Source organism: Odocoileus virginianus, chromosome 4 (assembly GCF_023699985.2).
Source record: "Odocoileus virginianus isolate 20LAN1187 ecotype Illinois chromosome 4, Ovbor_1.2, whole genome shotgun sequence".
Classification (NCBI taxonomy): Eukaryota; Metazoa; Chordata; class Mammalia; order Artiodactyla; family Cervidae; genus Odocoileus; species Odocoileus virginianus.
In genome coordinates this window covers 8,470,678-8,489,051 of record NC_069677.1, presented here as the reverse complement: position 1 = coordinate 8,489,051, position 18,374 = coordinate 8,470,678, and the positions used below count along the sequence as shown (strand labels likewise).

General features: G+C 34.8%; 1 protein-coding gene across 6 annotated transcripts in view; it reads right to left on the bottom strand.

The window, feature by feature from the left end:
• STXBP5L (syntaxin binding protein 5L) overlaps positions 1-18,374 on the bottom strand; it is a 333,130-nt gene that overhangs the window by 86,031 nt on the left and 228,725 nt on the right. For 4 of the 6 annotated variants that reach the window (XM_070466030.1, XM_070466032.1, XM_070466034.1 and 1 more), the window contains exons 19-20: positions 4,003-4,154; positions 1,953-2,024 (exon numbers count right to left, since the gene is read on the bottom strand). In XM_070466030.1, coding sequence (XP_070322131.1) covers positions 1,953-2,024; positions 4,003-4,154 — 224 coding nt within the window. The remainder of the gene's footprint in view (positions 1-1,952; positions 2,025-4,002; positions 4,155-18,374) is intronic. The other 2 variants (XM_070466033.1, XM_070466035.1) reach the window with 1 other exon arrangement.

Sequence of the window (18,374 nt, the reverse complement as noted above, 5' to 3'; positions counted from 1 at the left end):
TAGAGCGTATGCATAAAAATACAAACAAATCTAAGTACCAATTAAGTGGTTCAGATTCTATTGTGTACAAGTCTGTACACTATGGGCACTGTAGACATTTTAAATTAAGGAATTGGTGCAAAGCACTCTGATGGTAGCAGGAAAGGTTTACTATAGGGAGTGAAATCTTCCTGAGAGTTTCACTTGTAAGTGTAGTAAAAGCCACACACTGACTTAAAAGGAGTGTTGTTATAGGTAGTAGAAAATTCATTTGAAGATGTAGATAGGAATTATATTTTAGAGTATCCTGAAGGAATGTTTAAAATCTTTTTTTTTTAAATTCTGAAGGCAACATCAGATTATTGAAATAATTAAGGTAAATGACATTTAAGCTTTATATCATGGTTGATACTGTAGACTTCATATAGTTTAACTAACTGCCTGTTTCTTATCCTCAGTATCCAATTTCTTTTACTATAGAAGCTATTTATTATTGTTTATTATATAAATACCATATTGTTTATTATATAAATACCATGTTTATTATCAAAATACCATAAAATACATTAAAAGAAATTGATAAAATTTACAATCTCATGTTCCAGAAACTTCTTCCCTCTGTATAGATGGATACATTCACATATACACACACACAATGGGGGAATTCCACCATGGGAAGGCTAGATTAGGATTCTGAAGTTTGAGTATGTATGTTAAACCACTTAGAGACTATTTTCAGGAAAAGTTTTGGCTGGACCCTTTTAGGTGGCAGGGGATGGGTAATGAATAGTATAGTGGAGAGGTCAGCAAATTTTTCATGTGAGGAACAAGACAGTAAATATTTAGGTCTCATGGGCCATATGGTTTCTGTTACAACTACTCAACTCTGCCATTGTAACTTGGAAGCAGCCATAGACAATATGTAAATGAATGAGTTTGTCTGTGTTCCAGTAAAATCTAGGGAATAGTTATGAGCAGAAATAAGTCACCTCTGGGCCCCAGAAATGTTTAAGGATTTCAATGGTACTGACATCCTTTAGTTAATGGAACACAAAGTTTTAGATTTTTATAAGTGATGTAATTTTATTAAATATCTACAAGCTGGTGAGGTGAGGTCTGAAGAAATGCAGAATAAGAGCAACAAACGTGTGTGTATCCATATGTGTATATTTTATACAAACATGATATCTTATATGTATTGTTAAGCAAACTTTCTCAAACATAGTATAGATTAACATATTATACACATCTTCTCATACCAATAAATATTCACCCAAAACATCACTAATATTATCTGTATCTCTAATCATACTCTCACTCTTCATTCTTTCTGCACCATTTTTAAGAATATCTGACTCCACCATTTTCAGATTTGCATTTGCTACCACAGTAAAAGTTACTATTACTGACTTTTATTTACAATCTTAATTTCCCAATTTCAGTGTTTGGCTCCTAAAATAAATATAGAAGTATTTGCATATTCTATTCAAATGAAAAGCGTCAGAAATTGGAAATATTTGGCTACCTCTAAGAAGTCTAATTACATTGGAAAAAGCAAATATCGTCACCCTGGTTACAATAATTTTATAAAATGGTCAAAGGTACAAAGTTTCCAAAATAACCATTCAATTATTATTGATACTAGATTATCAGGTTTATTATTTACATGGACACCACAGCTCTTCCTCCTCAAAACAAAAAGACAATGGCTCTTGGACTAACAATACATGGTATGCATGATTTGAAAGAAACACTGAAACAATGAATATGGGTAAATAGGTACTTGGCAATAACTATTTGAAGTGTTTACATAATTTTTATTAAAATTATCAGGTTGCATTTCCATAACAAAACAAAAATTTGCATGCATGCTGAATGTGTTTTAACAAACACATTACTGAGCACAAGTGTATGGATTTAACTCAAGCATTATGACTTAAAAAAGCTATTTGCCTAACCTTTATAGAACTTACTCTGATAGGAAGTACGGATCCGTTTCGTTAAATCAGGATAAAAGTTAGACAGGCCACGCATGCAAAAGTTGTCTTTGGAACATGCCAGAACACCAGCATCAGCAGCAGGCAGAAGGAAGAGAGAAAAATAGTCTAAAGTGAAAGGAAGTGATATCATACCAGAATCTAGAACAGCCAAGATGAAGAAATTGCAGCAAGTTTAGGTAATCAAATTAGAAGGGAGATATTAAAAAAATAAATTAATTAGAAAGTAAGAGGTGATAGATGAATGATGAGTATGCTGTAGTAATTTTATTCAATCAAGTCTCTTATAAAAATAAATGGCATTTCTCTTACATGCATTTTACATAGTAAACTTATTTAGCTTATAAATAATTTGTATGTTATGTCATAAATACAAAAATGGTTGTCTTTAACATTCAGTATTAACAAAAAAGCCTAGGGATTTTAGGTTTTTTTTTTTTAAATAACAAAGTGAGTACTCATTATATAACTAAATACAAGCATCATTCACTTCATCCCAGTTTTTCCTAATTTTCGAATCATTAAAATTCTGAGTTCTAATCATAATTTTTGAGGCTAAATAAATTAAATAATTGAATTATCTTGTCAAAATACACACTTTGTCATTCCACAGTGTATTTCCAGCAAGTAACTTAGAAACTGTCTTAAGATCCACAGTTTTTCTGATTGAATTAGTGTTTCAGCAAACAGTGCTTACTTTTCCCCTAATATTTATCGAGAGTACACGAACTTTCAAAAATCAACTTTCTCTTTCTCAATTATGAGGGAATCTCATGGTACATGCATGCACAATTTCTCTATTCTGCCTTTCTTTGAAAAGCCAGTAGTGGTAGAAGCAGAACCTGTCTAGTTTTATATTTATAGCACTCCAAAATACTGCTAAAAGATGAGATCCCTAACAACAAAACCCAGATTCTGAAGGAGAACTTTTGTGCTCCTGAAAAGAGTCTAGACTATAAATTTGGAAAGAGTTGAGGCTTACAAACGAAAGATTAACAAAGAGAGAATTTCAGTATATCAAGTAATTTTTTATTAGTCCCAAAGGAAACTTCACTTATTATCACTTTCATATGTTAAATTTGGCAGACTTACAATTTAAAAAATGAAACCTACAATCATGTATTTTTTTTTCTTTATAACAGTATTCACTTGGCATAGTTAGTAAAAGTGTCAATATTCAACTGATTATTTTAAAAATACAGAAAATGTTAGAAACTGTATAATGTAATATGTAATATTGTAGATATATGTCTATCTGCAAACCGTTTAGCTCAACCAGTTTTTGTTTTTTTTTTTTTAACCAACTAAACTATGTCAGTAGACAGAAAATATACAAAACATTGGCAGTGTTTACAAAGCCAACTATTTGGATATTTACTGAAATTTCAGTAAAACTCTGCATAACTTGGCATATCAAAGTTTGGTATTACATGTAGAAAGTATTTGGGGCTTGTATTTTAATAACTTTATATATTTTCCTTTATAACTGTCCTTCAAGAAAAATATCTTTCATAGCATTGTAAAATATTAATTAATGTTTACTGCATTTGTGAAAATACCTCCAAGAAAGTCACCATCCAACAAGAAAAAATGACAGCTAAAAAAATGGGGCTAATTTAAAAAATTATAATGGGTGAATAACATTGTTACATTTTTAAAGATTTAGTTTATTAGAAGAAAATTACCCCATTTGACACAACCATTGTAAGTAGTTTTTTTTCAACAAAAGAGACTAATTTTCTTAGCATTTTTATATTCAATAGCATCTTATTTTGTTATTTCTTGGGAATTCAACTTAAGAACATTGAGATGCTTCCTAACATTAATAACAAATTGAAGTTTAAACACCTTCTTTACCCTTTCAGAGTCTCGCTATGTTTGTGCCCAATTTTACTTACATGGCATTATAAATTATGCTGATATTATACTGCTATGTATTTGAATAGCATCACAGAAGACACAAACGCTAAAGGAAAGAAAACAGGTGAACTAAATAAGTTCACAATCACCTTGTTTTATCTCCTACCTGCAATGAACTGCTTGTTTTTTCGAGGAGACCGTGGTTGTCGTTGGTATATGTCACTTGATCTATACAGGTCAATGGTCCCCATGCTTAACAGTACAGTCTTCTGTATAAAATCCACCACAGCCAACCCATTGCAGTTCCCAAATGCAACTCTGAGAGAAAAAAAAAATATAACTAGAATGTATTACACCAACCATTATTATTTTGTCTCTGAATTAAAAAAATAAATATGATTATTGGAAAGTAATGCTTTAGGATTGGGTAAGTCAGGCAGTGATTGGTAGTCATGAAGGAAATGGTGCCTTTTACATACGATAGGTTAACCTTATGTAAAAGCCAGGACCACTACAAAAAAAAGGAATGACCTGCAGTAATGTTTTCTCAGATATTTTCTCATGTAAGCAGTGATTACTCAGCCTGTTCTTTAATACTTGATTTTATGTGAGTCTTCTGTAAAAACAGAAAATCTTTTTGCTATGAAGGGGAAACTAGGTCAAGAAATGTCACACTTTAATATGCAATTAGATGCCTTTTTCAAATAAAATCATAATTTTGGGGTTCCAAATTAGTTCCTTTCTTAGAGTATATATTTAATATAAGATTTTACATAAAGATTAACTTCATATATCAAAGGTTTTGATACTATGGTAGATATGAAGAGAGATAGAATTTTCATTCACAAAAATTTAAAAATATCCTCAATCTTCTGTTCTTTATTTTGTCCCTTTTATTAAACTACAGAGACTATTTGGATTAATTTCTTAACTAAATCTCCTTTAAAATTAAAACAGATCTCCTAAGCAGATATTTTGATCACCTTAACTACTGTGCAATGCTGTGTGCTACTGAGTCGTGTCTAACTCTTTGCCACCCCATGGACTGTAGCCTGCCAGGCTCCTCTGTTGGCATGTACTAAACACTTTTTTTCTCCATTCACAACACGACTTCCAGCTGAAAAATTGTAAATCTGTGCTTTTTGCTTCCTAAATTAAATATAAAATAGTTGTATGAATGTTGTTTCCTCATTTTAAATAATTCCATGTTATTTTCTTAGATTGAATCTTGTGGATGAGTCACCAGCTACTGTAAATCTAGTTATTTCTATTGCACCACACTGCCTTCCTCACAATAAGTGAAAAGAAAAGTTCTATCGTACTAGATGTTTTTCTATTTTATATAAAATTCTACATCTTCCAAGAAGACTAACTCTGAAAACTGGAAAAAAACATTGTAAAAGTCAGAAGATCCCATTTCATCATTTATAGATTATGTGGCTGAGAAAAACTAATAAATATTGCCAGGCCTTAGTTTCTTTACTTTGTGATGAGAATTACAATGTTAGATTTATCTAGTTCAGAGCTTATGAGCATCAAATCCGAGATGTTATTAAAGTACTTTGAAAAGCTTCCACACAAAGTAGAATTGATCTTAATATTTCTTTATGTACAATATTACATATTGTAGTGAAATAATATCTCTAAATTTTTAATGTTAAAATGTAGTTCCTCTGCCTACAGATATAAAAGAGTCCCCAAATGCAATTTTGAGAAAAAAGGCAACTAGAATGTATGACACCAACAAAAATAATTATTTTTATTTTGAGTTAAAAATAAGAATACTACCTCCAATTAAATAAATTAATTGAAAATAACAATACTAGAAAGTTATACCTTAGGTTTGGGGAGGTTAGGCAATGGTTATTTGAAAGGATATTGCATTTAATCTTATACCTTAACTAGAAAACAACAACAAAATATATTGAACAACAGTTTTCACATACTGGTCAACAGGAAACCTAGAGTAAGATGAAAGAAGGATAACAAAGTAAACTTTAGGCATTCTAGTTTAAGTGTTCTAGTTTAGCAAATGGAGAAACTTCCCAGGCTAGAGCACAGGAGGGGAAGACAAAGGCAACCCACTCCAGTACTCTTGCACTTTTCACTTTCATGCATTGGAGAAGGAGATGACAACCCACTCCAGTGTTCTTGCCTGGAGAATCCCAGGGACGGCGGAGCCTGGTGGGCTGCCATCTATGGGGTCGCACAGAGTAGGACACGACTGAAGTGACTTAGCAGCAGCAGCAGCAGAGCACAGGAAACCAAAGCTCAAGGACAGATCAGAAGTCTTGCTGAACTGAGGCAACAGAAATCAGAGTCTGATGCAGCAAAAGCAGTGAGAATGTAAGGCAAATTACCAGAGAGAAGAGAGCAGCACAGATAGAATACACCAGAGATGTACAGACTGGCCTTGTTGAGATTTTGTCTGGGTACTGATCTGTGCACCCATGTAAATAAAACTACTCCCAGGCTTGGGAACAAACTACCAAAAAAGGTAAAACAGAGTAATTTGCAAAGCTCATCCAAGGCTGAGATTGTTTCATGTCACTACCAGCCAAACTGCTGAGATGTCCAAATACATGGGAAAACAGATACAGGGGTGTCACTTCAGTAGTGGGAACAAATTAGCCATAAACTAAAGGCTTTTCTGGATCCATCCTAAACAAGCTCAAAAACAATTATTCTAAGTAATATAACTTTCTTCCAGAAAACTACTGAAAAGAATCGAATAAAATATAACCATAAATATAAAATTCACAGTGTTAACTACATGAAAAGTATTAATAGTAGGCATATAAAGAATTAAGAAAAAGACTGATAACCAGGGGGGAAATAAATCAACAGAAACATACCTAGAAGTAAAATAGATGGTAAAATTGGCAGAAAAAGATGTTAAAAATGCTTTGGAAAATATATTCCAGATATTCAAGCAGGTTGAGGAAAACTTGAATGCAGAAAATACATTTCTTATTCAGAATATTCACAGAACTCCCAATAATAATAAGATAATTTGATTTAAAAAGTAGGCAAAAGATATAAACAGATGTTTCATCAGACAACATGCACAAATGTGAAAATAGCACTTGAAAGATGCCGAACATAATTAGTTACCAGGAATACGTAAATTAAAACCACAATTAGATACCACTGAACCCATCAGAGTAGATAAAACTGAAAAGATCAACACTATGCACTGTTGACAGGTATGTGGTAAAACCAAAACCCTCACACATTCTCATAGAAATGCAAAATGATATAACCTCTTTATAAAACAACTTATTCTGTCTCATAAATATATACTTACCACATGACTGAGAAATTCTGCTCTAGTTACCCATGAAAATACAAATAAATGTTACATAAGGACTTTTACTTGAATGCTAATAGTAGATTTATTTATAATAGTCCCAAACTGGAAAAAACCCACATTTCCATCAATGTTTAATAGATACAACACATTTTTGTATATCCACATAATGGAATAGTATGCAGCAATGAAAATGAACAAGTCACAAATATATATAATAACACAGATGACTCACAAATGCATTATGCTAAGTGGAAGAAAATAAAATAATTTATGCTTCTATTTATAAAAATTATAATATATGTAAAAATATGGAGACAGAAAGCAAATCAGTGGTTTTACAGGGCCAAGTAGTGACACAAGGGAACAAAAGGGCAAAAGGGAACTTTTGAGGTGGTGAATAGTGTTTATAAAATTAGTCTGTTGGTGGTTATATAACTTACACTGTCATGTATATTTGTCAAAACTCATACTGCATACTTATAATTTGTAAAAATTTTTTTCATATATGTTAATACCTCCATACAGTTTTTAATATCAATAAATATTTAATTAAATTACTACCAAAATAGACCTGTGTGCCTCCTGACCCAGTGGCCAGTATCAGCCCACATTTCAAGGGCATCATCTCCAACCTAGTGTCACAGTCCTAGCCCTGAATTGGTGAGGCCAGGAAATGCAGCCAAACCAGAGTGAGGACTCCAACTCACCAGCTTGAACTTGAGGAAGCCATAAGCCATTGCTATTAACAATGCAACAATGAATATCCTTTATGATTTAGTTTCACTCAAATAGAGTATATTTAGGGGATAAATTTCTAGAAATAAAATTACTCACTTATGTGAGAAACACTGTATATTTTACTCTTTAATTCAAGCATAACACACATAAATGAAATTGAACACTTAGTTATCACAAAGTGAACAACCTCACATAATTATCACTACATCAAGAAATAGAATATTACCAGCAGTTGTCTTGTGCTTCGCCTGATTATTACTCCTGTCTCCCCAAATCTGACTTCCTTTTTTTTTTCATTTATTTTTATTAGCTGGAGGCTAGTTATTTTATAATATTGTAGTGGTTTTTGCCATACATTGACATGAATCAGCCATGGATTTACATTTACATCCTGATCCCCCCTCCCACCTCCCTCCCTATCCCATCCCTCTGGGTCTTCCCAGTGCACCAGCCCTGAGCACTTGTCTCATGCATCCAACCTGGGCTGGCAATCTGTTTCACACTTGATAATATACATGTTTCACTGCTATTCTCTCAGATCATCCCACCCTCACCTTCTCCCACAGAATCCAAAAGTTTGTTCTATACATCTGTGTCTCTTTTTCTGTGTGTGTGTCTCTTTTTCTGTCCTGCATATAGGGTTATTGTTACCATCTTTTAAAATTCCATATATATGCATCAGTATACTGTATTGGTCTTTATCTTTCTGGCTTACTTCACTCTGTATAATGGGCTCCAGTTTCATCCATCTCATTAGAACTGATTCAAAAAATTCTTTTTAATGGCTGAGTGATATTCCATTGTGTATATGTACCATACCTTTCTTATCCATTCGTCTGCTGAAGGGAATCTAGATTGCTTCCATGTCCTGGCTATTATAAACAGTGCTGCGATGAACACTGGAGTACATGTGTCTCTTTCAGATCTGGTTTCCTTGGTGTGTATGTCCAGCAGTGGGATTGCTGGGTCATATGGCAGTTCTATTTCCAGTTTTTTAAGAAATCTCCACACTGTTCTTCATAGTGGCTGTACTAGTTTGCATTCCCACCAGCAGTGTAAGAGGGTTCCCTTTCTCCACACCCTCCCCAGCATTTATTGCTTGTAGACTTTTGGATAGCAGCCATCCTGACTGGCGTGTAGTGGTCCCTCATTGTGGTTTTAATTTGCATTTCTCTGATAATGAATGATGTTGAGCATCTTTTCATGTTATTGGTAGCCATCTGTATGTCTTCTTTGGAGAAATGTCTGTTTAGATCTTTGGCCCATTTTTTGATTGGGTCATTTATTTTTCTGGAATTCAGCTGGAGGAGTTGCTTGTATATTTTTGAGATTAATCCTTTGTCTGTTGCTTCGTTTGCTATTATTTTCTCCCAATCTGAGGGCTGTCTTTTCACCTTGCTTATAGTTTCCTTTGTTGTGCAAAAGCTTTTAAGTTTAATTAGATCCCATTTGTTTATTTTTGCTTTTATTTCCAATATTCTGGGAGGTGGATCATAGAGGATCCTGCTGTGATTTATGTCAGAGACTGTTTTGCCTATATTCTCCTCTAGGAGTTTTATAGTTTCTGGTCTTACATTTAGACCTTTAATCCATTTTGAGTTTATTTTTGTGTATGGTGTTAGAAAGTGTTCTAGTTTCATTCTCTTACAAGTGGTTGACCAGTTTTCCCAGCACCACTTGTTAAACAGGTTGTCTTTTTTCCATTGTATTTCCTTGCCTCCTTTGTCAAAGATAAGGTGTCCATAGGTAGGTGGATTTATCTCTGGGCTTTCTATTTTGTCCCATTGATCTATATTTCTGTCTCTGTGCCAGTACCATACTGTCTTGATGACTGTGGCTTTGTAGTAGAGTCTGAAGTCAGGCAGGTTGATTCCTCCAGTTCCATTCTTCTTTCTCAAGATTGCTTTGACTATTCGAGGTTTTTTGTATTTCCATACAAATTGTGAAATTATTTGTTCTAGTTTTGTGAAGAATACCGTTGGTAGCTTGACAGGGATTGCATTGAATCTATAGATTCCTTTGGATAGTATACTCATTTTCACAATATTGATTCTTCCAATCCATGAACACAGTATATTTCTCCATCTATTTGTGTCCTCTTTGATTTCTTTCATCAGTGTTTTATAGTTTTCTATATATATAGGCCTTTTGTTTCTTTAGGTAGATATACTCCTAATTATTTTATTCTTTTTGTTGCAATGGTGAATGGTATTGTTTCCTTAATTTCTCTTTCTGTTTTCTCATTGTTAGTGTATAGGAATGCAAGGGATTTCTGTGTGTTAATTTTATATCCTGCAACTTTACTATATTCATTGATTAGCTCTAGTAATTTTCTGGTAGAGTCATTAGAGTTTTCTATGTAGAGGATCATGTCATCTGCAAACAGTGAGAGTTTTACTTCTTCTTTTCCTATCTGGATTCCTTTTATTTCTTTTTCTGCTCTGATTGCTGTGGCCAAAACTATGTTGAATAGTAGTGGTGAGAGTGGACACTCTTGTCTTGTTCCTGACTTTAGGAGAAATGCTTTCAATTTTTCACCATTGAGAATAATGTTTGCTGTGGGTTTGTCATATATAGCTTTTATTATGTTGAAGTATGTTCCTTCTATTCCTGCTTTCTGGAGAGTTTTAATCATAAATGGATGTTGAATTTTGTCAAAGGCTTTTTCTGCATCTATTGAGATAATCATATGGTTTTTATCTTTCAATTTGTTAGTGTGGTGTATTACATTGATTGATTTGCGGATATTAAAGAATCCTTGCACTCCTGGGATAAAGCCCACTTGGTCATGATGTATGATCTTTTTAATGTGTTATTGGATTCTGTTTGCTAGAACTTTGTTAAGGATTTTTGCGTCTATGTTCATCGGTGATATTGGCCTGTAGTTTTCATTTTTTGTGGCATCTTTGTCTGGTTTTGGTATTAGGGTGATGGTGGCCTCATAAAATGAGTTTGGAAGTTTCCCATCTTCTGCAATTTTCTGGAAGAGTTTGAGTAAGATAGGTGTTAACTGTTCTCTAAATTTTTGGTAGAATTCAGCTGTGAAGCCATCTGGTCCTGGGCTTTTGTTTGCTGGAAGATTTCTGATTACAGTTTCGATTTCCATGCTTGTGATGGGCCTGTTAAGAGTATTCTATTTCTTCCTGGTTCAGTTTTGGAAAGTTATACTTTTCTAAGAATTTGTCCATTTCTTCCAAGTTGTCCATTTTATTGGCATAGAGCTGCTGGTAGTAGTCTCTTATGATCCTTTGTATTTCAGTGTTGTCTGTTGTGATCTCTCCATTTTCATTTCTAATTTTGTTGATTTGGTTCTTCTCCCTTTATCTCTTAATGAGTCTTGCTAATGGTTTGTCAATTTTGTTTATCTTTTCAGAAAACCAGCTTTTAGCTTTGTTGATTTTTGCTATGATCTCTTTTGTTTCTTTTGCATTTATTCCTGCCCTAATTTTTAAGATTTCTTTCCTTCTACTAACCCTGGGGTTCATTTCTTCCTTCTCTAGTTGCTTTAGGTGTAGAGTTAGGTCATTTATTTGACTTTTTTCTTGTTTCTTGAGGTAAGCCTGTAATGCTATGAACCTTCCCCTTAGCACTGCTTTTACAGTGTCCCATAGGTTTTGGGTTGTTGTGTTTTCATTTTCATTCATTTCTATGTGTATTTTGATTTCTTTTTTGATTTCTTCTATGATTTGTTGGTTATTCAGAAGCGTGTTATTTAGCCTCCAAATGTTTGAATTTTTATTAGTTTATTTCCTGTAATTGAGAACTAATCTTACTGCATTGTGATCAGAAAAGATGACTGGAATGATTTCAATTTTTTTAAATTTAGCAAGGCTAGATTTATGGCCCAGGATGTGATCTATTCTCGAGAAGGTTCCATATGCACTTGAGAAAAAGGTGAAATTGATTGTTTTGGGGTGAAATGTCCTATAGATATCAATTAGGTCTAGCTGGTCCATTGTGTCATTTAAAGGTTCAGTCCAAGAAGGTTCAATCCAAGGTTTAATCCAAGAAGAAGATATAACAATTATCAATATATATGCACCCAACATAGGAGCACCGCAATATGTAAGACAATTGCTAAGAAATATGAAAGGGAAAATTAACAATAATGCAATAATAGTGGATGACTTTAATACCCCACTCACACCTATGGATAGATCAACTAAACAGAAAATTAACAAGGAAACACAAATCTGACTTCTTATATCAAAAGTCAGTTTTACTCATTGATAAATGTTTCACTGTTTTCTAATATTATAGTTACATGTAAATGAAGTTTGTTTTAATTGATAGAGAAATTAATAAAATGTATTCAATCTACTCCAGTCATTTGTTTGTAGTCTGGGAATATTATAATACTGCCATCACAAATAATGCTACTGTATTGATTTATTTGTTTTTAATTGAAAGATAATTGCTTTACAGTATTGCATTTGTTTCTACCAAAAGTCAACATGAATCAGCCATAGGTTTTACCTGTGTCCCCTCACACTTGAACATCCCTCCCACCTCCCTCCTCATCTCACCCCTCTAGGATGTTACCGAGCCTCAGTTTGAGTTCCCTGAGTCATACAGCAAAATTTCCACCTGTTATCTATTTTAGTTATGGTAATGTATGTTTCCATGTTACTCTATACCTCTCCTTCTTCCCACCACCAGCTGTGACCATAAGTCTGTTCTCAATGCCTGTGTCTCCAGTGCTGCTCTGCAAATAGGTTCATCAGTACCATCTTTCTAGATTCCATATATATGCTAGTATACAATTGTTTTTCTCTTTCTGATTTACTTCACTCTGTATAACAGGTTCTAGGTTCATCCACCTCATTAGGACTGACTCAAATGTGTTCCTTTTTATGGCTGAGTAACATTGCATTGCCTTGGAACTGAACAGAGATCATCCTGTCATTTTTGAGACTGCACCCAGGAACTGAATTTTGGACACTTTTGTTGACTATGAGGCCTACTCCATTTCTTCTAAGGGATTCTTGCCCACAGTAGTAGATATAATGGTCATCTGAGTTAAATTTGCCCATTCCAGTCCATTTTAAATCACTGATTTCTAAACTGTTGATGTTCACTCTTGCATCAGTGGTTTGACCACTTCCATCAGTGGTTGGACCACTTCCAATTTACCTTGATTCGTGGACCTAACATTCCAGGTTCCTATGCAATATTATTCTTTACAGCATCAGACTTTATTTCCATCACCAATCACATCAACAACTGGGCACTTTTTTTCCTTTGGCTCTGTCTTTTCATTCTTTCTGGGGTATATTTCTCTACTCTTATCCAGCAGCATATGGGACACCTACCAACCTGGGGAGTTCATCTTTCAGTGTCCTATCTTTTTGCCTTTTCACACTGTTCATGGGGTTCTCAAGGCAAGAATACTGAAGTGGTTTGCCATTCCCTTCTCTAGTGGACCACATTTTGTCAGAACTCTCCACCAGAATGATCTCTGTTCCTTTCCCAGGCAAATCATTCAATATCACAGTAATCAAAGTCTGTGCTCCAACCAGTAATGCTGAAGAAGCTGAAGTTGAACACTTCTATGAAGACCTACAAGACCTTCTAGAACTAACACCCCCCAAAAAAATGTCCTTTTCATTATAGGGGACTGGAATGCAAAAGTAGGATGTCAAGAAATACCTGGAGTAACAGGCAAGTTTGGCCCTGGAGTACAAAATGAAGTAGGGCAAAGGCTAACAGAGTTTTACCAAGAGAATGCACTGGTCATAGCAAACACCCTCTTGCAACAAAACAAGAGAAGACTCTACACATGGACATCACCAGATGGTCAATACCATCAGACTGATTATATTCTTTGCAGCCAAAGATGGAGAAGCTCTATACAGTCAGCAAAAACAAGACTGGGATCAACAAGCTTAGATCATGACTCCTTATTGCAAAATTCAGACTTAAATTGAAGAAAATAGGGAAAAGCACTAGATCATTCAGGTATGTCCTAAATCAAATCCCTTACAATTATACAGTGGAAGTGACAAATAGATTTAAGAGATTAGATCTGATAGAGTCCCTGAACTGTGGATGGAGGCTCATGATATTGTAGAGGAGGCAGTGATCAAGAAAAAGAAATGCAAAAAGGCAAAATGGTTTTCTGAGGAGGCCTTAGAAATAGCCGAGAAAAGAAGAGAAGATAAAGGCAAACGAGAAAAGGAAAGATTTACCCATTTGAACGCAGAGTTCCAAAGAATTGCAAGGAGAGATAAGAAAGCCTTCCTCAGTGATCAATGCAAAGAAATAGAGGAAAACAGTAGAATGGGAAAGACTACAGTTCTCCTGATGGGCACAATATAGCACAGAAATGGTATAGACCTAACACAGGCAGAAGATATTAAGAAGAGGTGGCAACAATAACCAGAAGAACTATATAAAAAAGATCTTCATGACCCAGATAACCACGATGGTGTGATCACACACCTCCAGCCAGACATCTTAGAGTGCAAAGTCAAGTGGGCATTAGGAAGCATTACTATGAACAAAGCTAGTGGAGGTTATGGAATTCTAGTTGAGCTAATTCAAATCCTAAAATAAGCTGTGAAAGTGCTGCACTGAATATGCCAGCAAATTTGGAAAACTCAGCAGTGGGCACAGGACTGGAAAAGGTCAGTTTTCATTCTAATTCCAAAGAAAGGCAATGCCAAAGAATGTTCAAACTGTAGTAGAATTGCACTCATCTCATAGGCTAGCAAAGTAATGCTCAAAATTCTCCAAGCTATGCTTCAACAGTACATGAACCGAGAACTTCCAGATGTTTAAGCTAGATTTAGAAAAGGCAGAGGAATCAGAGATCAAATTGCCAACCTCTGCTGGATCATAGAAAAGGCAAGAGAGTTCCAGAAAAACATCTACTTCTTCTTTATTGATTACGCCAAAGCCTTTGACTGTGTGAATCACAACAAACTGTGGAAAATTCAAGAGAAGGGAATACCAGACCACCTTACCTGCCTCCTGAGAAACCTCTATCCTCGTCAAGAAACAGCAGTTAGAAATGGACATGGAACAACAGTCTGGTTCCAAACTAGGAAAGGAATACATCAAGGCTATATATTGTCATCATGCTTATTTAACTTAAATGCAAAGAACATCATGCAAAATGCCGGACTGAATGAAGCACAAGCTGGAATCAAGATCGCCAGGAGAAATATCCATAACCTCAGATAAGCAGATGACCACCCTTATGGCAGAAAGCAAAGGAGAACTAAAGAGCCTGTTGATGAAAGTGAAAAAGGAAAGTGAAAAAGTTGGCTTAAAACTCAACATTCAAAAAACTAAGATCAAGGCATCTGGTCCCATCACTTCATGGCAAATAGATGGGGAAACAATGGAAACAGTGACAGCCTTTATTTTGGGGGGCTTCAAAATCACTGCAGATGGTGACTGCAGCCATGAAATTAAAAGACACTTGCTCCTTGGAAGAAAAGCTATGACCAACCTAGATAGCATAATATAAAGCAAAGACATTAGTTTGCCAACAAAGGTCTGTCTAGTCAAAGCTATGGTTTTTCCAGTAGTCATGTATGGATGTCAGAGTTGGACTATAAAGAAAGCTGAACACCAAAGAATTGATGCTTTTGAACTATGGTGTTGAAGAAGACTCTTGAGAGTCCCTTAGACTGTAAAAGAGATCTAATCAGTCCATCCTAAAGGAAATCAGTCCTGAATATTCATTGGAAGGACTGATGCTGAAGTTGAAACCCCAATACTTTGGTAACCTGATGGGAAGAACTGACTCACTGGAAAAGACCCTGATGCTGGGAAATATTGATGGCAGGAGGAGAAAGGAACAACAGATGATGAGTTGGTTGGATGTCATCACCGACTCGATGGACATGAGTTTGAGAAAGCTCCTGGAGTTGGCGAAGGACAGCAAAGCCTGGTGTGCTGCAGTCCCTGGGGTCACAAAGAGTCAGACACCACTGAGTGACTGAACTGAATATTTCCATTGTATATATGGACCACAGCTTTTTTATCCATTCATCTGTCAATGAACATCTAGGTTACTTCCATGTTCTAGCTATTGTAAATACAGCTGCAGTGAATATTGGGTTACCTGTGTCTTTTTCAATTTTGGTTTTCTCAGGGTATATGCAATGTAGTGGGATTGGTGAGTCATATGGTGGTTTTATTTCTAGTTTTTTTTTTTAATGGAATCTCCATATTGTTCTCCATAGTGGTTATATCAGTTTGCATTCCCACCAGCAGTGCAAGAGGGTTCCCTTTTCTCCACATCCTCTCCAGCATTCATTGTTTGTAGATTTTTGCCATTCTGACCAGTGTGAGGTGATACCTCATTGTATTTTTGACTTGCATTTCTCTAATAATGAGCGATGGTGAGCATCTTTTCATGTGTTTGTTAGCCATCTGTATGTCTTCTTTGGAGAAATGTCTGTTTAGGTCTTCTTCCCATTTTTTGATTGGTTGGTTGTTTTTCTGGTATTGACTTGTATGAGCTGCTTGCATATTTTTAAAATTAATCCTTTGTCAGTTGTTTCATTTGTGATTATTTTTCCCAGTTTGAGGGTTATCTTTTCACCTTGTCTATAGTTTCCTTTGCTGTGCAAAAGCTTTTAATAGGTCTCACTTGTTTATTTTTGTTTTTATTTCCATTTCTCTAGGAGGTGGGTCATAGAGGATCTTGCTGTGATTTATGTCATAGAGTGTTCTGCCTATGTTCGGTCAAAGAGTTTTATAGTTTCTGGTCTTAGGTTTAGGTCTTTAATCCATTTTGAGTTTATCTTTGTGTATGGTGTTAGGAGGTGTTTTAATTTCATTCTTTCCATGTAGCTGTCCAGTTTTCCCAGCACCACTTATTGAAGAGACTATCTTTGCCCCATTATATATTCTTGCCTCCACTGTAAAAATAAGGCCCATAGGTGTGTGGGTTTATCTCTGGGCTTTCTATCTTGTTTCATTGGTCTATATTTCTGTTTTTGTGTCAGTATCATACTGTCTTGATGACTATAGCTCTGTAGTATAGTCTGAAGTCAGGAAGATTGATTCCTCCAGCTCCATTCTTAAGACTGCTTTGGCTATTTGAGATCTTTTGTGTTTCTATATAAGTTGTGAGATATTTTTTGTTCTAGTTCTGTGAAAAATGCCATTGGTAATTTGATAGGGATTGCACTGAATTTGTAGATTACATTTGGTAGTATAGTCATTTTCACAATATTGATTCTTCCAACCCAGAAACATGGAATATCTCTCCATTTGTTTATGCTATCTTTGATTTATTTCATCAGTGTCTTATGGTTTTCTGTATACAGTTCTTTTGTCTCCTTAGGTAGGTTCATTCTTAGGTATTTTATTCTTTTTGCTGCAATGGTAAATGGAATTGATTCCTTAATTTCTCATTCTGATATTTCATTGTTAGTGGATAGCAATGCAAGTGATTTCTGTGTATTGATGTTGTATCCTGCCACTTTGCTAAATTTACTGATTAGCCCTAGTAATTTTCTGGTGGTATCTTTAGGGTGTTCTATGTATAGTATCACATCATCTGCAAACAGTGAGAGTTTTACTTCTTTTCCAATCTGGATTCCTTTTATTTCTTTTTCTTCTGATCGCCACAGCTAGCACTTCCAAAACTATGTTGAATAATGGTGGTGACAGTGGGTTTTGTTCCTGATCTTGTCTTTGTTCCATAGAGGGAATGCTTTCAGTTTTTTCACTATTGAGAATAACGTTTGCTGTGGGTTTATCATATATGGCCTTTATTATATTGAGGTAGGTTCCTTCTATGCCCATTTTTGGAAGAGTTTCTATCATAAGTGGGTATTAAATTTTGCCAAAAGCTTTTTCTCCATCTACTGAGACTATCATATGGTTTTTATCTTTCAATTTGTTAATATGGTATATCATATTGTGTGTATTGAAGAATGCTACTGTCTTTTGATGCATCTGTGCTTGCACTTCATTAGGAATATATCTAGAAATGAAACTTTTGGGTTGTAGGGAATGCATACATAGGTATGCTAAAATAAGGTAAATAATGCTAACAATTTTATAAAGTAGATTCAGCAATCTACCCTCTTAGCCACAATGTTTGACAGTTCTTGATACCTGATATCTCTGCAAACACTACCAACATTACTAATAGCAATGGTGGACCTTTTCATAGAACTATGAATGTATTTTTTGTTATTTAGACACCCTCTTTTATGAAATGTTTGTTCAAATTTCTTCATTTTTTTTTTTCTGTTGAGCTATCTTTTTCTATTCGATGACTCTTTTAACACTCAGATAGGAGTCCACTGTCAGATAAAATTAATTCAAAGATCTTTTAATTGCTCTGCCATTTCACTTTCTTAATTGTGCCAATTTTTTCCAGTAAATTCTTAATGTTTTCCTTTATGGTTAATACCTTTTTGAATACTACTGAAGAAATATTTCCTTGAGTATTATGAAGATAGACTCCTATTACACTTTCCAGAATCTTTGTGTATAGTGTAAGAAAAGAGTCAAGT